General features: G+C 33.3%; 1 protein-coding gene across 1 annotated transcript in view; it reads left to right on the top strand.

The window, feature by feature from the left end:
• Positions 1–24,670, top strand: part of SKAP2 (src kinase associated phosphoprotein 2) — a gene marked incomplete at both ends in the record, with an annotated part of 146,906 nt that overhangs the window by 17,336 nt on the left and 104,900 nt on the right. The window contains one exon of the mRNA XM_079711518.1: positions 374–481. Coding sequence (XP_079567644.1) covers positions 374–481 — 108 coding nt within the window. The remainder of the gene's footprint in view (positions 1–373; positions 482–24,670) is intronic.

The raw sequence follows: 24,670 nt of genomic DNA, 5'->3' as shown, positions 1-24,670 counted from the left end.
TTGTATCCTTTTGTAACAGAAAGAAGCAGTTGTGTACTGACTTTCAAAAACTTACTTTAGCTAAGTTACAGCAAATATACATTAAAATAGGATCTGTTTTTATCTAGTTCAAAAATTTTTCTTTGGTTTTCCATGAAAGTGACCGAATTTAATAGTAAAATTTACCTCTTTGACAAAGTAACACTTTTAAAGATGGCTAAATTATAAAAGACTTTTCTCTGATTAGTTTTTGTTTTTTAATAATATTTTTAAGTTTAATTTTTACTTTATATTGGGGCATAGTTGATTTACAATGTTGTGTTAGTTTCAGGTGTACAGCAAAGTGGTTCAGGTATACATATATCCATCCTTTTCATCTCTGATTCTTTTATAGGTGATATAGAAGATGGAGAAGAATATGATGACCCTTTTGCTGGGCCTCCAGACACTATTTCATTAGCCTCAGAAAGATATGATAAAGATGATGAGGCCCCCTCTGATGGTATGTGACATTTTCCTATAGAATATACCTCTTGACACTCTAACACAAAACAGTGCAATGTGTAAAGGTGGTGGTTTTGTCAGAAAGCAGATAAACACAGAGGCTTCAGTTAACTTACCTTTACCAGAACCTTTTAAGGAACAGAAGAGCTCTCTCTAGTGGTTTTCCTAAGTATGTAGTTCTTTCTTTTCCTAGAAAATTTTCTTTACTTGAATTTTTAGGAGAGTGCTTGCATCATCATATGAATATTATCAGTAAGTATGTTGGTTAATTTGATATTATCAGATTCTTGCTTAATTTTATTGTACTGCTTTATGGCTTGTTGTATTTCATTATTTTATAAATAATGAAAAAGGTTTTTGATCTCTTTTTTCCTGAAAACTTCATACAAAATGAGTTCATAAAATATTAAATTAATTATTCCTAATTGCCTTCTCTCATTGAGACAGGTTTCTATCAAATGCTTCTTTTATTTTATTTTTTTTTTTTTTTTCCGGTACGCGGGCCTCTCACTGTTGTGGCCTCTCCCGTTGCGGAGCACAGGCTCCGGATGCGCAGGCTCCGGATTCAAATGCTTCTTTTAATAATACATTTTCATTTTTCTGATGGTCATCTAAAAGTATCCTATATTACACAGTAATATTATAGTTTTTTGTATTAATTGAAATGGTAATAAAATTGATTATTTATTTCTTATTAATTTTTAAAAACTTGCCAAAGTTATGAAACTGGTTTTTAGTGTAGCATGTGCTTTCTCTGTTATGCCACCCAGTTGAGTGCATCTGAATTATAGAGACCTATAAGGGTGATATATAGGTACAAATTAAGAATGTGTATTGATAAATTAGCCATGCATATTAATTTGTGGCACTCAAAGCTTCACGTAGGCATAGAAATGAATAATGCCTTCTGCCGCTATATGATGATCAAACTGTGCAGTTCCATCTCTAAATACAATTGCTGAATGAAAATATGCTTCCTGCAACAGAGTACTCCACATTTTATGTTATCCAGATTATTCCCTTTGGAAACATAAATTGCTTTTATGAGGTATAAAATTATGTCTACTGCAGAACAGGGATAAGTCAAGTACATGCATAAGTGATAAACATTCTAACCACTGATTCAGAACAACACAATCTTTTTCTTATATTCAGAACTTTGTATAGTGTGTAGCAACAATAATCATATCCATTTTATGTTGAATTTTACATTTTGGCAAACATTTAATATCTATTTTTAAAAGGAAAGAGTTTCTTTCTCTTATATTCTCTATTTTTTTAAAAGATGCACATTTTTCTTCAGTAGCACTTATTATCTGAAGCAGAGCATTACCCTTTCTAACCTGATCTTCAAAAGCATTTCTACTAGAAAATGTTTTATAATCGATGAAGTAATATTTTTAGGCAAAACAATGAATTATTATTTGAGTTGAACTATTTTTCAGACATATTACAATGGTTTGTTTTGCTTCTCTGGAAAACATTGGTAAATAGAAATGAGTATGTTTGTATGTATACATATGTAGAGAGTACTTGTACTCATGATAATATATAGATATGGATACATACACATATAGAATATATTCGTAGAATATATATGCTCAGGATTTCTCAAAATAGCATAGATATTTTGATGTACCAGGAAGCATTATGTGCCATCTTGAAAATATTACAACCTAAGAAATCCAACAATTAAATATATGTGAGAACCAGTGATTTGTCAGGAAAAGTGAATTGTTATTGTATTTCATGTAAATAATCCTGTCAATAATCATTTACAGGACTATTGTTTTTTTCTTATGAGTAAATAATTTATTATATGTTTGTTTTCATAACCAAAGATAAATAAAATACATTAATAGCATGAAAAAGATTTATTGCTAAAACATTATCAATATTTGAATATTATTTAATAAATTATATTTATGTGTAACATTTAAATTTTTGTTAAATATTGCATTTTCATCAGTGTTTAAGCAATTCTTAGATTGAAAATTTAACTTTTAGTATTATTCATTTTTGGTATATAAGTAATGCTGTTTTTGATAATTTTACATTTTCTTCTAAGAATACTCTAAATTAATTTTAAAACTACCACTTGAACTTTTAATTTCCACTCTAAAATACCATCTAGTCATATTAGTTTTTCTTCCTGCAGCTTGATTGTTATATGTGTTCTCTTTCCTTTGCTGAATAAATTTTCCTTCATTGTGTGACCTTAGTCTAATGATATATTAATTATAAAATGATAATGCATTTAACAACAAGTATAACTAAATTAGCACAGGTCACCAAAAGGCCTTTTGTCAAATCAGATTGTTGTTTTGTCCTTTTGACTTTTACCTTATGGTAGGCACTAACAAAGTATCTGAACTTTGATGGATTATAAACTACAAACATGATATGTATTTTTCATAATGCTAATGTAATTTTCAAGGTACTAAAAAGGTCAAACCTGCACATCTCTGTGTGCATTCTAAGTTTGTTTTTTCGTTTAATATTTCTTTTTCTCTGTTCCTCTGGTTCAAAAGTTCATTCAGTTCCCAAATGGCTACCTAATTTTCCAGTTATTCCCTCAAGCCATATGTGTTTTGGTTTCTTTATGGTTTATTAGGTACTGTAGGAAAGTAGCATAAGTTATATCTTCTAATGAAATTCAAGCACACTTCAGTGATGCTTCGACTTGATTGCTGGTAGCAATTAAATCACAGCCAAGGAGAATAATGCATAATCTCACAAGGTCCAGACACCCTATAGAAATTGAAAGGGAGTGAAAACAGAAAACAAAAACAAAGTCTTCAAACCCTGCCAGACACGCTGTTTCCAGCCTGCCTTTTTTTTTTTTTTTTTTTTTTTTATTGGCCAACTGCCTGATTGATAGCAAAATCATAACTTGCTGCATGCTAACAGGCAGAGTTCACTTGTAGGTTATTGTGAGCTGATAAAGGGTTAGATGGAGTTTTGATTTTCGCATTGGACCTAAGGTACACCAGATTAATGGAATTTCAATGAGTGACTAGAGTAGTCACAGCTTTGTCAGAGAAACAGATGGAGATTCTATAGTCACGTCTACTCATTAATACTAGTTGCCTGAAAGGTGTGCTGCTTTTCTATACAAAAGAGTTGATATAATTGATTTTTGAATAGTGCATTGAAAAAAAAGTACCTTATTGATGACTAGAATTGTAACATAGATGGTGACAGATTTTTGTAAAGCTTGTAGCTTAAAAATATTGTACTTTGTAATTTTTTCTCATCTCTCTTTGGAAACATTTTTTTGTTTTTATTTTTTGAGGGAAAATACATTTTATAAATGATTGTATGACTGCTGTTAGTTTCATTGTGATTTGGTAATATTTATAAAAATTATGTTTAATAGAAATTTCATTTTATTAGCTTTGTGCTTTTATTTTTTACTGAAAAACTTAAAGCAAATCTTAATGGTGTCTAGACTATTGTAGACCACTATTAGAAGTTTTATACTATTGTATGGCTGGATATATTGAAGTGTTAGTAGAAATGGTGCATGTCAGTAATCAGATAAAATTAGAGATAATGAAACTCAAAACCTTAAAGAATATCCCTTGTCATACATGTTAGAATGTTTGTTTAGGCACTAAGATGGTAGATGCAGGGTAGCTTTTAGATACTATATAATGATTTGGGTTTCCATCTTTCTATTTTGAAATCATTTTTCATTCATTTTCATTATTTGTAAAAGCAAGCATTGTGGAAAGTCCCTAAGGTAAGGTGAAAGGATTCAGTGAGCTAGAAGACATATATTGGCTCTGCCCATCGATGATAGGTTGAAGGATCACAGTAGACATTTGTTACAAATCTGATTCAGTCCTAGACCATAATCACTTTGTGGATGAGAATCTGGAACCTCTAGGGTGTGAATATAGGAAGACTAAAATGAAGCTGAAGATATAAAACAGTCATTTATTGTCCTGGTATCTTCTTAACTAAAAATTCCCAAGTAATATAGGTTACTAAAAACTGTGAGCATTACAAGAACATAGGTTTGTATGAAAAAATACTGGTTTATATATGGAACTATTTTTAAAGTTTGAGATTAAGAAAAAAGGCTATGCTCTTTTGATCATACTTTATAATAGTAGATGATTTTTTTTCTTTTTTGGTATTTGTTTTCTTTAAGGAATCCAATATATGAAAACTTGAACTTATAAAACATGTAAATCACTTATTCCAAAGGATTACTTTAAGGATTATCTCCATGATGCCTATAAATAATGAACTCTTATAATGCATCTACAGCAAGCTTAGATATAAATCCATCCATGTACATAAACATAAATTTAATGGGTAAATTTTTACACATTACACATTTTTTTAAACATCTTTATTGGGTATAATTGCTTTACAATGGTGTGTTAGTTTCTGCTTTATGATAGACACCGACTTTTGAGGAAGATTTTTTTGTGTGTAAAGTTAGGTGTAGCACTAATCAGTTCTAGTAAAAGCCAAGCAATAGATGTTTTACTTTTCTCTGGGCTCCAGTAGAATGTGAAATAATATTTAAAACCAGGAAAAACAAGGTTCTTTCAATTACTTACCATTTAGGGTAACCAACTATAGTATCATGTGGTTTTTGATAATAAAAATCATATTTTTGTATTTTATTCTGAGAATTTAGATTAGTTTGCAACTTATACATATCTTTGTATACATAACATACTGTTGCACTTGTGTGGGTTTTTTTTTAAACTTTTTTTTGGGTTCTTTTAATATACCAATTGCTAGTTTGTGTTATAGCAGTATAAGAACAATGATTATTTTAGTCCTTCTGTAATGTGTATAGCCTAGCTTCAGGTACTTTGGTAGAAGTGAGGGGTTATAGTTTGGGGAGATGATAAAAAAGTGGAAAACATGTTTTTATACTCAAGATATATATTGTGTGATTGGAGATATAAAGTATACACAGATGTAAAATATTTTTATGATTACAAAGGCATATATGAATAAAATAAAAACACATAGCCATTGAGAATCATCTTTTTAATTTTTATGCCATTGAATGGGAAAATACATCACTATAAAACAAAGTGGGCAAATAAGACTATAACAAAGTGGGCTAGATAAGAAATATTGCAAAGGTAATAAAACTCAAATTATGAAAAATAATGCATCTTTAATACAGTAAATTAGCAGTTATTTACACAATTCATGAAGAAAGGAACAAGGTACCTTGGCAAGGTAATGGGGAATTCAAAGATGAAGAAAAAAATTCCTGTTTTCAAAAGACTTGTAATCCAGGTGGAAAGAGAAGATAGCCACCTATCAGCAATCTAAGTTCTAACAAGGCAGATTCCGAAAACAGTAACTAGTATGTGTTAAAATATTTAATTGATTTGGGGTGTACCAAAGCAAATAATTGGTATCATTGATTTTCTTCCCTTATTTGTTGACTGAGTCAGTCATATGTTTTGGCATCATGTTGAATAAACCAAAACATAAACTTCATGCCTACATTCTGAGAGGTTGTAGAGTAAATTGTAAACAGAGGGCCTTTTTTTAAAAGTGAGTTTTGCATGGTTCCTGAAGTTTGCTAGAGAGAAAGTGGGAAAATCTGCTGAAAAGAACATTTAGAGTAGAAGTCCAAAAACCAGGTTTTCATACTGATTGGTAATCATTTTGTTGTCAAGGTCAAGTCACTTAGCCTCTCTGGATTTTTATTTTCTGATTTGTGAAATGAAGAGTTTGGACCAGTTGATTGATTAGAAGTTCCCTAGATCTCCAAATGCTTGTGTCCACATTTCAGAATTAGTAAATTTAATGGTGGCACAGAGGTGATTTGCCTGGAGAAGGTAATAACCAGAGGTGATGTTGAATAGGAAGGAGCACAGTGGGTCTTAGAGGTAAGCAAATGAGAGACAGTAAGAGCTGAATACCAAGTTAAGGAGGTTTACCTTTGATTTGGTAGTCATTAAGAGATCCCTGAAGCAATAGACTGATGTGATAAGTGCATATTTGAGGGAGATTGTCCTGGGAGTTAATTGTTGGATGAATCAAGGCAAAGAGACCATCCAGTGGAGGCAGCAAGCTAAGTGCCTTGCTACATTATTCTGAATCTTGACAGCCTCTCTGTGAGGTAGATATCATCACTATTTGACAATGGAGGCAATTCAGGGATAGAGAAGTCAAATGAAGGTCATATAAGTGGCAGAACTGAAATTTGAATTCATGTCTGTCTGACTGCAAGGACCAGGCTCTGCTCTCAAAACCACTATATTTTGCCTCTTCCCCAGCTAAGATACTGTTGCTTTTGGTTCAGAGGGTGTTGATAAGAGCCAGGGTTAGAGTAGTAGACATTGCATTGAAAAGGAAGGGATTCTTTTAGCCCCTTCCTACCCAAAGTATGGACTGCAGACCAACTGCAACAGTGTCACCTGGGAGCTTGTTCAAAATGCTAAATCTCTGTCCCCACCCATACCTACTGAATCTGAGTTAACATTTAAACAAGATCCCTATGTACACATTAAAATTTGAGAAGCTCATTTCTAATTGTATTTATTACCTTGGCCTTTGTGGCTGAAAAGAAAGGTGAGCCATTGCACTTGGGCTGAATGTGCAGATGTGTACTAGGCAGCGCGCTAAGCAATCCCTTGAAGTAGGTAAAAAATATTCTTTACTTCCTGCACTCTTCTGTGGTCCCTCAGCACACTGCACAGGGCCCCTTCCCGACACTACTGTCTGTGGGTAGTTGTCCCATTTTTGAATCTGTTTTCCCCCTCAAATCAAATTCTCAATTAAGTACATTGGAAAGGCTTTGATAAATTACCCCTAGGAAAGTTTGCATGTTAATAGAGGAATACCTTAACCCAAGGGAGGTCAAGTCCCACTCACAGATCTTTAGGTATCAGCACTGGGCCAATAGTAAAGATATTTTTGGCTGTTGCAGAACACTGTATCTGTTTTTAGTTTTTTATTGTTTTTTTTGTGGTACGTGGGCCTCTCACTGTTGTGGTCTCTCCCGTTGCGGAGCACAGGCTCCGGATGCGCAGGCTCATTGGCCATGGCTCATGGGCCCAGCTGCTCCGCGGCATGTGGGATCTTCCCGGACCGGGGCACGAACCCATGTCCTCCGCATCGGCAGGCGGACTCTCAACCACTGTGCCACCAGGGAAGCCCTGGACTGTCTTTTTATTGTTAAGTTCTAAGAGAACTCTAGCTACCAGTCTCTTATGAGATACATGATTTGTAAATATTTTCTCCAGTTCTGTAAGAACTTAAGTTCTTACACCTTAAGGTGTAAGTTCTTAAGGTGTTCTTTACTTGAGGCTAAGTTATTTCTCAAAATGCTGAGTTCTTTAAAGAATTGTGAGATTAATATACTAATTAAAACAGGGACATATCCTAGCCTACCTTTAATGTTATTGTTGCCTAGTGGATACTTTAGAAACTGTGCAGATGGCAAAAAGTAATTTTCTTGCTGTGCTTTTTTCAGCTCAGTGAACTCTCGAATTCTGTAACATTTAACATAATTTAAAAAAGAATTCTTGCTTTGTGTTGTTGCAGAAGATATCAATCCCCTCATTTAGCAATATCATCTATGCCTTTTGAAATGTAAATGCAGTAAGGTTTGCTGCATTACACATATAAATGAATAATCATATGGCTCTTGTTTCACATCAGTTTTACTTTAACAAATTATTTCAGAGAACATACAGTCCAAGTAAATTATTTCATTGATATTCTGACTTTTTTGGGCTAGATTTTGTCAGTGTATATTTATGGTGGTGGGATCTAAGGGGTGCTGGGATGATCATCTCAGAAAAATGGTCACTATTTTTAGCTTTCAAGAAAGAAGTTGGTTTGTTTCTTTGAATTTGTTTCTTCTCCTTTGTAAGGACGTGTGTGTGTGTGTGTGTGTGTGTGTGTGTTGTGTTGTTTTTCTTCCTATATGTCAGTCACTAAACCTAGTAGTCTTGCCAGATAAGGGAACTGAGACCTAAGGGAGCAACATGAATTATCTAAGCAGTGCTACTCAGTGTGTAGTCTGCAGACTGATCTGAGTCTGTGATCTGTTTGCTACTGGTCTGCAACAATGTAAGTACAGAAATTGAGATTAAGCATTTAGAAATGTTTATAGCATTTTGACATTCCTGCATTATCCAAATACGTGATCATTATTTTTTCTAGTAATTCATATTATATATAAAATACATACATATATACCTATATGTATATACATATTTTTAACCAAAGTATTAATTTGTGATGTTGTGATGTCTTGGGGGGGAAACTGGTCCTTTATCACAGTTAGAAGAATTGATCTAGGGTCAGAGAGAGAATTAATTACAGTAGTCTCAGTATCTTCATCTCCCATCCTTCTGATTTTTGGTTATTATTTTGGAAGTCTTATATCTTTCTTATATCTTATATCTTTCTCTATATCTTCATCCATAGTCACAGTCATGTTTTAATTTATATATTAGGTCTATTTTCACTATTGAGGAAATTTTAGGGATTCTAATTCCATTTTTCTTGATATACTTTCAAGTTCCAATGTCATAATGAGATATTTAATTATAGTTTATATGAAAGTTCTGAGAGACCTATGTTCTGGGATAAATGTATGCCATAAACTTCTAATATGCTTACAATAAGATTTCTTTATAAAAGAAAATGTGTCTTTTAGGAGGTGAAGAATTGATTTTTTTAAATATAAGTAGTGAGAGAGGGTAACAGTGTTGTATGCTTTAGGCAGAGTGCTACATGGAATAAAAGTTTAATTCAACAAATTTTACAGTTTATTTTGTTAGACTGGGGTATTAATAAGACATGTCACTACTTTTAAGATGAGCAGAGGAAAGAGAGTTGAGGACCAGCTTACTGCTACTTTGGGTCATCAATTGTCATTTAACAGAGGTAATAATGGGTAAAGCAAGTAGATAATTGATTAAGCAAGTAGAGATAAGAGCTGTGAGGAATGTCTCAGAAGACAAATAAAAATTTGGTTTGCTGTGGGAGGGGAGCTGAAGTGGGGAAGAGAGACAGGGATGGGCACCCTTCTGGGGAGCGCACGCATAAGAAGGACCTGACTAGAGGCTTGTTGGTCACCTTGACGGTGGAGGCAAGGGACAAGGGAGAGTAAGTACCCAGAGGGGATATGGGGAAGGACCAACAGTAGATTTCACCATGAGACCTAAGATGAACCCTGACATTTAGATTCTTTTCTCAAGGAGGTGAGGCCATCTATAAAGAGGACAAGAAGCATCAAGTCTGTTGAGCTTGAAGGAGTATTGAGAAATTTAGTCAAAGAAATTTAAGAGGGAGTCTGAGATATGGGATAGAGATATGGAGAATCATGGATTTATTTGCCTAAACATGTTGAATGTCATGAGAATGATAAGACTTGCCAGAGATTGTAGAAAGAGATAGATTAGGAGGTTCAGAATAGAGACATCTGCCCCAAGTTTCCTCACAGGTAAACCAGGAAAATTGTTGCTTTTGCTTCTAAACATATGATCTTAATTTACAGAATTTTAGAAGCCATTAATTACTTTCATTCCTTAATATGATTATATACATACGGGGATACATTTTATCTTGAGTTTTCTTCAGCATTCATTTGAATCCTGGTATGTTCTTAGGCTTTTCTTTTCTCTTTGTTTTTACTGTCTAATCATATTTCTCCTTGTAATTAAGGAATCATATTTATTAACTGTGTTTTGCCCTGGCAGTCTAACCAATATTAAGCATTAGTCAAGGCAGATGGGATATACTTCTGGTATCCGAAAACTAGATTTTGAAGGGCTTTAAAGAGGGTAAAATTTGTACTTCATCATATCAAGGATCAAATTGTATTGTGGTTAAGTGCACAGACTGTGGTATTACATGTACCTGGGTTCAATCCTTGTTTGACACTGGAAAAATTATTTTCTCTCTAAGCCTTAGTTTCTGGGCTTATAAAAATAGGGATAATTGTAGTATCTCATAGGATTATTGTAAGGATAAGTGACTGGCACATAGGACTTGCCCATTGTTAGCTCTTGGCTATTGTAATGTCACAAGATGACCAAGTGATTAGATGAATAACTTTGTTTTAGTATATATTTTCTCTGGAATTTTTTCTTGTTTTTCTTTTCTATTATAGTTTATTATAAGATACTGATATAGTTCCGTGTGCTATACAGTAAGGCCTTGTTGTTTATCTATTTTATATATAGTAGTTTGTATCTTCAAGTCCCAAATTTTAAGAATACTTGCTGGTGGACCCTATTTTGTAAATGGATGAGTTCTTTTTTGTGACAGTCATTCCCTGTTTTTAAAATCAGGTTGTTAAATATTTGATTTTTTCCAAAGAAATAAACCTGTATCATATAACTACATGTTTCATAATTGAGTACAATTAAAATCTTAATATTGCTGTCTTGAACTGTGTCAACTGGAATTCTGATACTGGTATTTGCAAAGTTATCCTTTGGGTGATAAAAATATATCACCCAATAAAAGTTAGTGTTTTTATTATATGCAAAATATTTGGATTTTATTTACTAGTAGCTTCTTTAGTTTAAAAAATTTCCCCAATAAATTTTGTCCTGCTCTGTTTTACTATCCACTGAGCTTTTATAAGGTATCTCTCATCATTTTTTTTCTGTTGATATTTTTTTGACTAACATTGAAATACATTTTAATGTATTTTTATGAATCTTTATGGATACTGGAACCTATTGACCTGTGTGAATACAGACACTCCTGTGAACTAGCTGTTCTCCTCTGAGGCTTTAAAAACATTGCTGGTCTGTTATTTAGTTCAGAAATATGAAGGTTTAACAGCTATATACCCCAAAATTACAGTGAGGGAATGTGTCCTAAGAAGTTGAAATGCTGATGTACATTTTAAGTTTTATAACAGTATTTCAAACAAGCTGTTGGAAGTATACAAACACAAGTTTAGTTAGATGAGGAAAAGTGAGTTCGGTATAGTTTAGATAGGGCATATCCTCTGTGATTAATTTTTGTATCACTGTGGCTGTCAGTGCCCACAACAGGGATTCAGATAGTGCACTGAGCAACTCATGTTAGCAGTTCATTTCCTAGCCTTCTGCAATATGCTAGAAAATGTATTAGAAAGGTTTTGGTGAACATCGATCAAATTAGTGTGTACCTGCAATTTGACTAATCCTTTTCTAGAAGCCTTGTAAATTCAGTCCTTGCTTTTATACTTACAGACTAATTAACCAAAAAACATTTTTGCTTTATCAGATTTATTTATTAATGAAATGTAATTGATCTGTTGCTGATTGGGTTATGAGACTAAATCCAAAGGCCATCTATCTATCAGTGTAGTTGCTAATATATTAAATGAATCAACACATATTTATATTGTAAAATTGTATATTCTTAGGATTTAAAAATGTCAATACTCTTAATTTTTTATCTTTAATATTTTAATATTCTTATTTTCTTATCTAATTTTCTGACCTACTCAAGCTAGAGTAATACAAAGCAGCTATATATATTCATAGGTGATGATAGGCCAAGGAAGGATGGTAATAAAAAACCAAAAAAGCTCCCTCAGCATAAGCTTTGCCAGACGTTACTAAGTGTATAACTGTCTTACATTTCAAAAGTATGACTTAACTGATATTGAATTTCTCATAATTGCATAAATTGACAATGTGTATTATCTTTTCCCTATCATGATTTGACTTTGAACATGTCTTGAGATGTTACTGTTTCTTTAGCATTCTTTAGATATCACAAGTGGGAAGTACTTTCTTTGTGTGTGTCCAAAAATATAAGTGAAATAATTTTTTATAAAACATGTACGTCAATTGTTTAGTCATGAGACCATTATATGTAACCATTATCTCTCTGTAATTCTCTTTTTGGAAAACATGCAGAATTTTAACAAATGTCATGGTTGAATGTAACACAAAATAAAAAATAGAAAAAAAAAGCTTTATTTTTCACAACAAAGCTATGACTAAAATACTTTAGTATTTGTTGTCTGTGGATGAAGTTATTGGTGTACTTTGCTAGGGCCTATGATGAAAAGCTGAGATTATCTTTTACTTTTTACTATATATAAGTTTATCATTCCCAACTAAGACTGGGACTATTTAAACCTTTGACAGTTCACTGGGATGGTATTTAGAATCCGTTATTAGGCTATGATAGGAAGGATGTGGTGAGTTGGTGGTAATTGATTTATCCCCATCGTACTGAACCTCCCGCTCTTCTTCCACTTTGTCCTCCCTTGGGCAATAATCACAGGGTCGAACTGCCAATCTGTAGACTTAATTTCTTCCAGCAGTACCATCTGGCTCCTTGGCACCAGAAGTTATATTGGTTCTTTGTGGTTGCTGCTGAATTTGTCATATTGTTAGACAGCTGATGGGATGCTTCTTGCTATTTGATCCTAATTTTCTTTTAACTAATTATTGATTTTTATTTAGAGACTCTCCTTTAGCCATTTCTTAAAGCATGGAAGAATTTTATTGTGAAAGGAATAGAATGCACCTAAACAAATACTGTGTGTAAGCCTTGAGCTTCTCCTCTCTGTATTGTATTCTGTCTAGTTCTTCAGTGGCCCTCCCTTTCAAGAGAGATTAATTTAAAATTAATTGTGGAGGTTTTCTGTTTCATTCAAAGCCTTGTATCTCTGGGTAAAAGTTACTTGAATGTGTATTTAAAATCCTATTATGACTGCCACCATTTTCCAATAATGAATATTTAGAAATCCCTATCAGTGGCACAAATAACCTTCTAACCTCCAGCAATACTTTATCCCCTTCTTAAAAAAAGTGGCCATTTGCGTATATCTTGTGGTTTTTTTGGTAGGTGAGGTGGTTTTACTGTCATCCGTAATAACATCCATAAACAGTTTTAAAAAATAGTTATTAAAAGCACATCTGAGTTTCAGTAATTTAAAAAAATTGCCTAAGCACACAGTTCTATATGCTGAAACATTTCTTTTTTCATATTACATAGTAAACTAGACATTTTTGATGAAGGCAAAGAATTATCTGACCTATTTGTTTTCTGATGTAAAGATCATAAACAAAAATAAATTATTGCTGAAAGTCTCAAAGAACCTGCATGTAAAGCAGTTCATTTTGACCAATATTTACTGTATCATATTAGATCACATTCATTTTTAATGACACAAGACACATCTTTTAGAATGTTTTTAGAGGTGTCCATTCATATAAAAGTGTTTCTACTGAGTTGAAACTTTTAATTAGATGTTACATAATCTATGTTGGTTATAATAATTACAGAATGCTGATATGTTAGAAATATTTACTTCAAATTCTTATTGTTGCTGGTATGTGGGCGTTTAAAGTTCTTAAATAGTGATTCAGCTGGGATTATTTTAATACCACTATAGGGGAAGTCTACTAACTGAAAACTGAACTTTGCAGAACATTTTCATTTTATGTTAGATAAAATATACAGCTAAATTGCTGTAATTTGGTCATGTTGTGATGTTAAATCCAGTTGTTTATAATTGTTTTAGTTTAAAGTATATAGAGAAAAGGAGCAATAAATGTCACTCTGTAAGAACTAAATCAGTTGTCAGTGAAATGATTCATGTGCTAACTGGGATAGTTAACATGCATCTTATTCTACTGTCTAGCAGGAGGAGGTGGGCTATAGAAAAATGAATGCTTCACTAAATAATTTACAACAATTATATCAAATTTTAATAACTTCAGCTAAGAAGGCATATATATGATTCATGTCCTCACTATCACCTACATTAGAGATTAATTGTGCTTTCTTCAAACAGAAATGTACTCTTATAAATGTTTTTAATTGGTAAATCATGATCAGTTTTATCTTTATAGAGTAGCATTATTTGATCAGTTTTTAGCTATAAGTTAATGTGAAGCTAAAATATTACAGCTAATCTGTTGTCACAAATGCCAGCTCATTAGAATTTGCCCCTAATATCAAAAAATGCCCTGAATTGTTTGTTGGCTTTATCTTAACTTAAATATGTAAAGGGGGACAGTAAAGCATTTTTCTTTGGAATCACAGGGAGTTCAGTGACCTTTCTGTGGCAAATTATGTAGAAAGAAAATATTTATATTCATTTAAAATAACCTCTGTGAAGAAATAGTCTCATTACCCTGTTTGATCAATTTCTTGTAGCCTGAGCTGTAGCATGCTGCTATTGCCATTGGTTGATGGAATACACTGAGTAGTGGCTAATGGTGATGGTGCTCATCAGGAAGGGTTCAGCCAGCGGTCAGCAACAAATAATTCAAGACTGTTTCTAAGTTTGTGGCTGGTGGAATTTGCTTCTTGCTCCAAGCCAGCGGCATCGCTGAGCTGGGGCTATTTGATTAGAAGAGAGGCATATTTGCTTCTTAGCAACTGCACATTTGCACAACCCATAGTCCTCTACTGCCTCCAAAGGTTTTCCTTTTGTGATGGTAGAATAATACTTTATTGTTGATTGGCGGACAAAAGAGATTCTAATACAAGGCAAGCTGATAACCATTTTTGTTGTTGTTGGCTTTAAAATTTTGCACCTACACATAACATTTTTTGAAAAAGTATAGAATAAAGGTATGCATAGTATAAATAGGCATAGAAAACCCCAATGTGTTAGAATTTTAATAGGCATATTAGCATGGAGGTTTGCACAGCATGAGTACAGTTGCATACTGTTACTTTTTTGCCCAGCAGGTTCAAAGATAGGAAATCAATTCTGACCCTAGTGTATGTATTACGTATATCCATACTCTGAGTGTTTGTATCTCCCAAGTAGAATTTATGCTAGAGAAAAATTTAACAAATAGTGTTGAAAGATAAATTGTTAGTAGAGTTTTAAATGGCTTTGTCAAATTTAAAGACTATTCTTTATATAAAGTTAAATAAGTCAAATTTAAAATTCGAATACAATGTGGGTATATAGAATTTGGAACATATTTCTCACAGGAATGAATCTGCAGAAGAAAATGTGTCTTTAATAATAAACAAAGGTTTAATTTGTTAAACCTTTAAGTTAAGAAACAAGTGAGAAAAGATAAATTTGGGGAGGCCAGTCTGAGTTTTATGACCCTGGGAAACCAGGACCAGAAAATCCTTTTTTTAAAAAACATGGTTTTATGGATTATCTCAAACTATATGGTTAGGACTTGAGTTTCAAGATTTTAAGGAAGATGATGTAAAGGGTGATATGACCATAGATAATGTTAATTTTACTCTTGCATTATTTTCTGATAATTAAAAAATACCTACTATACTTTAAAGGAAAAATGCAAAAACCATTTGAACCTATATATTTTGATATATATAATTTAAATCCATTGTTTTGTATAAATTGTTGACATAATTCATGGTAATGCATATGTAAGATTAATATAAGGTTAAATTTTTAAGATTAATATAAGATTACACTCTGTGATATTATATTTAGACCATATTACCTTTTGTTCCAACTTAAGGAATGTTTTTTCTATTTTTGTCTCCTAAGGTTCATGACAGATATGAGAGTTTCCATAATTTAAAATGAACAACGAAAAAGTGTAGTGGTGTGAAATTTTCCAGTTAACAAATCTTGAAACGTGTTTTGGGATTTAGGGAAAGTTAAAGCAAGTGCAGACATTAACATAGACATTAAGTGTGTATGGGCAAATACTCTCATTTCCCAATAAAAGGACCTTAGGGCATATCAGTATGTACAATATGACCATCACTGTATTTACTTACTAATAAATAGCCACTTTAGTGGCAACCTAGAGCCCAAAAAAGGGAAAAGGAGTGAGGCTGAGTGATTTGATATTGCAAAGCAGTAATATGCCCCATCGTATCAAGCAGCTGTCCCTTTGCAGTTTCAGTTAACATCTTTGGAACAATTTCTTCAAAAACAAATTGGAGCTCTAGGAGGAAATGGAAAATACTTTTAAGAATGGTTTTAAATTGTTTAAAAATTAACATGCCTTCAAGTAAATTGCCAAAGTTAGGATGTGAGTTATATGAATTAAGATTATAGCTTTTATGAACATTTTATTTATAAGGTAAATTATAGGACTTTGATGTAATAAGGAAAATGTTCTCTAAATTACTAAACTCTCTTGCAAATCCTAGTTGCAAAAATGGGATTTTAAAACTCTAATCTACTACATTAAAATCACTTGTATTTATTAGTCTATATAATTAGGTGGCATTTATTGCCAAGTGTCCTTTCCCCTGTTAACGATTTCTCATTTGGGGATACATAGTAAAAGTTAGTTTTCTTAGTGGGACTTTATAACAATTGTCACCTGCAGATGGGGGCATCTCTCTTATTATTAACTAGGTTCTTCCCTCCATCTCCTTGCAAATATAAGAAGTACAAAGTTATATCTTTTTGGACTTCAGTTTTTACACATAGGTTCATTTGTTGGGGAAGAAGATAAACAGGGACAATGAGAGGTTTCTGGTGCTCTTCTTTAGGTAAGGAGGATATAGGAGTAAGGAAGGAGCAATTGGTGGGGTTGAGGAAAATGATGGGATTTTATTATCTGTTCATCAGAAATTTTAGTACTCATGTGGCTTCCTTAGATCTTTAAGTTAAAATCTCTAGAGAAATATATCAGAATAAATTTCAGTGGTATGCATGGTGAATTATTGTTTTATTATTGAAGAAGCTATGGTCCAGAGAGATGAGGTGATTTGTCCAATGCCACAAAGCAAGTAATGGTGAAGCTGAGGAGGAAATTTAGGTATTTTTTCCTCCAAAACCTATGATCTTTCTCTCGTGGGGCACTAATACCTGTCCTGCAGGCTAGTAGTGTTTAGGAACATTTGCTTTGGATGCTGACAGACAGGAGATGGAATCTCTGTTGCTTTGGATGCTGACAAACAGGAGTTGAAATCTCTGATACTAGCTTTGTGACCTGACCAAACCACTTGGCTTCTTTAAAGTTCATTTTATAGTTAGATTGAAGAAATAGTCACTTTAAAGTTCATTTTATAGTTAGATTGACATAAGGACAATAATATCATGGGGTTATTTGAAGCCCATGGAGTTATTTGAGGCCCAAATGAGATAATCAATGTGAATTTTCTTTATAAATCTGAAAATACTTTAAAGAATTATTGTTTTCCTAATTTAATGGCGCATCTACGGTCTAGATGGTTTGAAGAAGTCGAATTCATGTTTGTTGATTTTTAACCATGGGAATCATGTAGTCTTTTTAGTTCTGTAAGGGACTTAGAAAGTCATTGAGTATGCTACTTCCTCATCTTGCAGGTGAACACTTAAGACTTAGAATGCTTAGTTGGCTTCTCAAGGTCATTATCTCATCACTACTACTAGCACTGTTTACTGGACTTTCATGGGCCAGGCACTGTGCTGGGTGTTTCCCATGTTTTATTTTGAATCCTCATAACATCCTGGTGTAGGAAGTATTATACCCATTTTGCTAATAAAGAAACTGAAATTTAGGATGATCACATGGCTAAGAAGTGGGAATATGAGAATTCACACCAGAATCTCTCTGACTCCAGTGTCTGTGTTCCTAGTACAATGTCATCTGCCTCCCTAACACCCAATCCCAAACGTTAGCTTCCTGACTCCAGTTAGTGAAGTGTGATCTCCTCACACCACATCTATATTTTCTGTGAAGAGTCTGTTAGTATTAACAACTGTAAAATTTGAATCATTTAAGATTCTTTTCTTTATCTGCTTTAGAAAAAAAAATTTTTTTCAGTTATGTGAGAGAATTCTAAAGTGATAGGAATCATATGTTTTTTTTTTTGATGGAATCCTTTTGGAAGGATAGGTACAAAAACATATTAGTTGACATAGATATTAGTAAAATAAATTTCATTTTAAAGCTATAGTCACCATTTATTGTTTTTCTTAAAGAAGGGAATAGTGGCAATCTATACAGTGGACTATTCTAAAACTAGTAGGATGAAGTAGATAATTTTTATTTTCTCCATGGAAAATTTCTCAACATAATTTTGCTTAGATTAATAGTGAAATCAGTTTGTATATCAAAAGTACAAAATGCCTGGGGAATGGGTGATGGCAACTTCATGATATTCAGTGCACTGGGAGAAACTGGCCAGTATAAAATAGTTTTAAAATGGGTAAGACAATAAACACCTAATTGTGGGTTGATTTGTTTTTCTAAAATGGCATTATAATTTCTCCTTCAAAAATAGTAAACTGGTATCTTGTGATAATGCATGTTTAGGGGCCTATACAATGGGGCTACCTTACAGTGAGATTCCTTTATAAGGATGTTCTTTTGTTACTTCAGTAACTAAATCTCTTTTTCTGATATCTAACATCATCTGCCTTTTAATGAATGAATTTTATTTTATAGTTAATAGTGTTTTAATCAGGGTAGAGTATTATATAATTGTATATAAAATTGTACATTTACAGTAGACATTTTATTTTATTATTTTATAGTATAGTTTTATAGTATAGTATAGTATAGTTTTATAGTATAGTATAGTAACAAAATTTTGAGATAAATTAAGAAAAATAAAATAAAACCTAGAATATGTGACTATTTCAAGGAAAATGTGTCCAGAATACGTAAGGTTGCTAATAAGTATTAATGTTTATCCCGTTAGGGAAACACAAAATAAGACAAGGTCCCTGCCTGTGGTCATATACATTAGAAACTATAGAACAAAAGCTAATGGTGATGTAATATAAACTATAACATATATGGTTAACCTTTGTTTAACCAAAAGTCAGTTAACCAGTTTCTCTTTTCAATACCACTTTTAGGTGAAAAGACAAATTCATATAAGTACGTTTTTTAAAACTCTCTGTTGGGTCTAGCCTGGGATTTGTGTATAGTCAGCTCAATAGCTAAGACCATTTATTGTGAAAGCATAGTTTAGTATAATGTTTGCATTCATAATCAGGACTCAGAGACACTGTGAGATCTAGAAATATAAAAATACAGTGTGCTGGTAGACTTTATATGGAGATACAACAGCATGAGCAAAAGTTTGGAGTTATCCATGAGTATGATGGGGCTGCAAAAAAGGGATTCAGTAAAGCTTGAGATAAAAGGTACTACCATGTGAATTAGCCAGTCATCAATAGATGACTTCAAATCCTAGACCTTGTTTAGATTCACGCAGAAGAGAGGATAAAAATCATGGTGTGGGAAGATAATCTGGTATTTTTATGAAACGTGGACTGTTCACAAGCAATAAAATATAAAAAAACCAATTTGGACTACATCAAACTGAAAAGCTTCTGCACAGCAAAGGAAACCATCAACAAAATTAAAAGGCAACCTACTGAATGGGAGAAAATATTTGCAAATCATATGTCTGATAAGGGATTAATATCTGAAATATATAAAGAACTCAACCAACTCAGTAGCAAAAACCCCAAATAATCCAATTTAAAAATGGGCAAAGGACCTGAATAGATATTTTCCCAAAGATATTCTAATGGCCAACAAGAAGATGAAGAGGTGCTTAACATTGCTAATCATTAGGGAAATGCAAATCAAAGCCACAATAAAATATCAACTCACACCTATTAGAGTGGCTATCATCAAAACAAGAAATAACAAATACTGGCAAGGATGTGGAGCAAAGGGAACCCTTGTGTGCTGTAGGTGGGAATGTGAATGAGTACAGCCACACTGTGGAAAACAGTATGGAGGTTCTTCAAAAATTTGAAAAATAGAACTACTATATGATCCAGCAATTCCACTTCTGGGTATATATCTGAAGGAAATGAGATAAGAGATATCTGTACCCCTGTGTTCATTTCAGCATTATTTACAATAGCCAAGACATGGAAACAACCTAAGTGTCCATTGACAGATGAATGCATAAAAATGTATGAAATATATATAGTATATATTATATATTATATATAATACTATTCAACTGTAGAAAGAAGGAAATCCTGCCATTTGCAACCTTGGATGGACCTTGAGGACATTATGCTAAGTGAAATAAGCCAGACAAAGAGAAAGATAAATACTGTATGATTTCACCTACATGCAGAATCTAAAAAACAAAAACAAAAGCTCATTGAAAAAGAGATCAGATTTGTGGTTATCAGAAGTTGGAGGAATTGGATGAAGATGGTCAAAAGCTACATACTTCCAGTTATAAGATAATTAAGTCCTTGGAATGTAATATACAACATGATGACTATAGTTAACACTGCTGTATGGTATATATGAAAGCTGCTAAGAGAGTAGATCCCAAAAGTTCTCATCACAAGGAAAAAACCTTTTTTTGGCAACAGGTGGTGATTGTTAACTAAACTTATTGTGGTAATCATTTCACACTATATTTATGTCAAGTCATTATGATGTACATCTTAAATTTACCTAGTACTGTATATCAGTTATATCTCAATAAAACTGGGGTGGGGGGAAGAAGGAAAAGTGGACTTTGAAGGAAGAACATAAAGTTGGTCCAGTCATCAGTTGGGAGGCTCTTGAAATAAGAACGAAGATGAGAAAGACCTGAGTTTTGCATTTTGATTTTGGAGGGCAGAATGTCAAATATTAGAAATGGGATAGAGGAAGATGAATGGACTAGGTAACTGACACAGAAGAAGGAGGGATCATAGATAATTAAATTTGTAAGTACAATAACAGGGAAATTAATTTTGGCATTTAGTCATTCAACAAATATTAAGGGAGCACCTACTGTGCTCAATAATTTCTATTTTAACTGCTGGAGGCACAACTTGGAAAGGATAAACAGTTATTGAAACTAGTAGGGATGTTAGGAAGGATTATTAGATCATGGGAAAGGTAGTATAATCTTGGTAGTGTATGCATGTAAAGATGTTCCTTAGAGTCTTGGAACTATGGTATGAGATTAGAGAGAATATGAGAAGACAGAAGTAGAGTTATAAAATATGAAGACATTTATATAAAATTTGAGGTTACATTGTGAACTCATTGAAGAAATGGAAATGGAAGAAGAAACTGTTAAATGAGAGAAGGAAAGAAAAAGCTGCAAAAGAGTAAGGATGATTAGAGGGGGAATTAGTATGGCATAGTGTCATAGAGAAGAGGGAGACAGATTCAGTTAAGAGAATAACAATCAGAAGCAACAGAGAGGTCACTGAATATGAGAATTGAAAAAAATTTATCAGATTTAACATGGAAGGCATTAAAACAGTTTATTTTTTATATGTTATTAATCTTAAAGCAATTCAAATTATTTTTTGATGCATTATTATTAGCCAGAGTCCAATAGGGATATATTATGTACAGTATTTCCCAGTTCTGTCCACTACAAGTCTAGAAGCATTGATACACCAGTAACATGAGCATGCTGAGCACCTAGATCTTGGTTTCTAAGTACCATTTTCCACTAAAAAGAACCAAGGCTTCTTAGAGAAAAGGCTGATTCAGGACTGGGGTACAAATGAGCTTAAAACATCTGTTATATGTAGTGCTCAAAAAATAATAGGAATATATTATATAAGGACACAGGAATCAACTTGATTCCTATTTGTCCAATAGCCCTGAAGTGATTAAGGTGGATCATTAGTGGCCTGGATGAAGTATATGAGCTAGATAAAGGAGGTGGTATTAGGAGATTGGATTGGTTGGATTGCATATAAAAGGCACACTGCTGGAGAGTTCTTTACTATCTCCAGGAATTGGCTAGCCCTGAGGGGCACACTCTCTTGAATCAGCAAGGCCCCAGATGTCAAAACATCAAAAAGCATAGAAAATAAAAAGACGTGAGTAACACAATTATGAGAGATAATGAAATGGTTGTTGTTTTAAGCTACTAAATTTTAAGCTTGCTGTGCACAGTAGGTATCTAAACATTCATGTACCTATCCATCCACCTATCCATCTACCTACCTGTTTACCTACCAATAACTATTAATTCACTCTGGTAACCCCAATTCCAATCCAACACCACAGGCTACATTCTGGTCTTCTTCCTTTGCATATTTGTAACTCCCTTCTCTAGTAGTGAGAAACTAAGCTTCCATCATTCTCAATGTATTTACTCATTTGCTCAAGCCCATAATTCAAAGAAAGTAGTTTCGGAATTGGTAACCTATACCAATAAATGCTTATCTATTTATTGATAGACTCTTGAGTTGTTTCCACCTTTTTGATTATTTATGAAGGCAAAGTCTGCACTTTTAATCACAACCCTATAGAGATGTATAGTTATTTATTGCTACATAGCAAATTACCTAAAACCTATATATTATTTTATTATTATTTACTTATTAAACAATAAACATTTTATTATTTTCACATTCTCTGTGGGTCAGGAATGTGGGAACAGTTTAGCACTGTGTTTTTGGCTTGGGGTCTCTAATAAGATTGTAGTCAAAATGTTAGCTGGGGGCACAGTCATCTGAAAGTTTGGCTGGAGGTAGAGAATCCATTTTCAAGGTGACTCACTCACTTGGCTACAAGTTGGTGCTCACTGTTGTCAGGAGGCCTTAGTTCCTTCTCACGTGGGCCTTTCCGTTGGCTGTTTGGGTATCCTCATAACACAGTGGACTGGTTCCCCCAGAGCCAGTGATTCAAGAAAGAGCCAAGTGGAAGCTATTTTATGACCTATCCTCAGAAGTCACATAACATCACTCCAGCTACATTCTGTTCATTAGAAACAAATCATTGAATTTGACTCGCATTCAAGGGGAAAGGGATTAGTCTCTACCTTTTGAAGGGAGCAGTGTCAAAGAATTTGTGAACATATTTTAAGATCACCACAACTGATAAGCATAAAGAAGAACATAATCATCAGTAATAGAAATAATCCCTGCTAAAATTCTGGTATATATCAGTCTAGAGACATTTTCTGTGCATATCTGACCTCATATTCTATATGCCATTTTATAATCTGATTTTTCCATATTATGTACTGGGAACATCTTTCCATGATATTGTGGGTTTTTTTATACACTGGTTGTTAGTTTTTCAAATATTTGCCAAAAATAGTGTTTCATTGTTGTTTTAATTTGCATTTCTTTTTTCCAGTTTTTTTTTTGGATATAATTGACATATATAACATTGTATTTCTTTTTTTTTTTTTTTTTTTTGCGGTACGCGGGCCTCTCACTGTTGTGGTCTCTCCCGTTGCAGAGCACAGGCTCCGGACACGCAGTCTCAGCGGCCATGGCTCACGGGCCCAGCCGCTCCGCGGCATGTGGGATCTTCCCGGACCAGGGCACGAACCCATGTCCCCTGCATCGGCAGGCTGACTCTCAACCACTGTGCCACCAGGGAAGCCCTGTATTTCTTTTATTACTAGTGATGGTGAATTTTTTTCATATATTTCTTAATTATTTGTATGTTTTGTAAATTGCCTTTTCATGTATTTGCTTGTTTTTAACATTAGCATGTTCTTTTCTTTATTAAACATCCATTATAGTTTAAGGATTCTAAAACATCATGTGTGTTGTAAATATTTCTTCCTTGTTAATCATTTGTATTATTGATTTAAGAAAAATAAATTGTAGAATTTTAGAGTTAGAAGGGAATAAAGGAAATCTAGTCTAACACTTCTGACATAGATGAAAATACCTTATTTTCTCTCCATCCCTCCAGACCTTTTTCTAACCTCCTCCCACTAAATCTTAACCTATTATCTCACTTGCCCACATATTTTGTGTTCTGCTCGTGGTAAATGAATAAAGGATAAGGTTGATTAGTTGCTATTTATATCTAACAAAGAAGCATTCCTTAATAACCCTGAACAATTAAGGACAGATGATGTATATAAGGTAAGAGCCATCAGGTAGTGGGAGAGATTTTGGTTTTATGACGTAAGTAACTTCCTAGGTTTTTCCAATGGTACTCTATAGGTGACTGCTTCCTCTGTCTTTTTATGGGACCATATCTTGATTATCTGGTTGTTGCCCAGTAAATCTAAACAGAACATGGGAGCTTAAATGACACACCATTGTTTATACTTCATCTCTTTCCAAAATGGATTTGAGGTGACTAGAATTTTGTTATTTCACTTAGAGTGCTGAGAATTGTATTTTGCTAATAAATGTTGATTAATCACACTACTTCTAAAGTTATCAAAACGAAGTACTTATAATAGGAAGAAAAATTCAAAAATCTACTTATGAGTTTATCCATTTTGTGATCTAAGATAAGGTTGAAGTATTTAATACTTAGATAATTTAATCTTATTAAAAAGCTTAGGGCTTCCCTGGTGGCGCAGTGGTTGAGAGTCCGCCTGCCGATGCAGGGGACATGGGTTCGTGCCCTGG

Source organism: Hyperoodon ampullatus (assembly GCF_949752795.1).
Source record: "Hyperoodon ampullatus genome assembly, chromosome: 9".
Classification (NCBI taxonomy): Eukaryota; Metazoa; Chordata; class Mammalia; order Artiodactyla; family Ziphiidae; genus Hyperoodon; species Hyperoodon ampullatus.
This window is presented reverse-complemented; position numbering and strand designations above follow the sequence as displayed.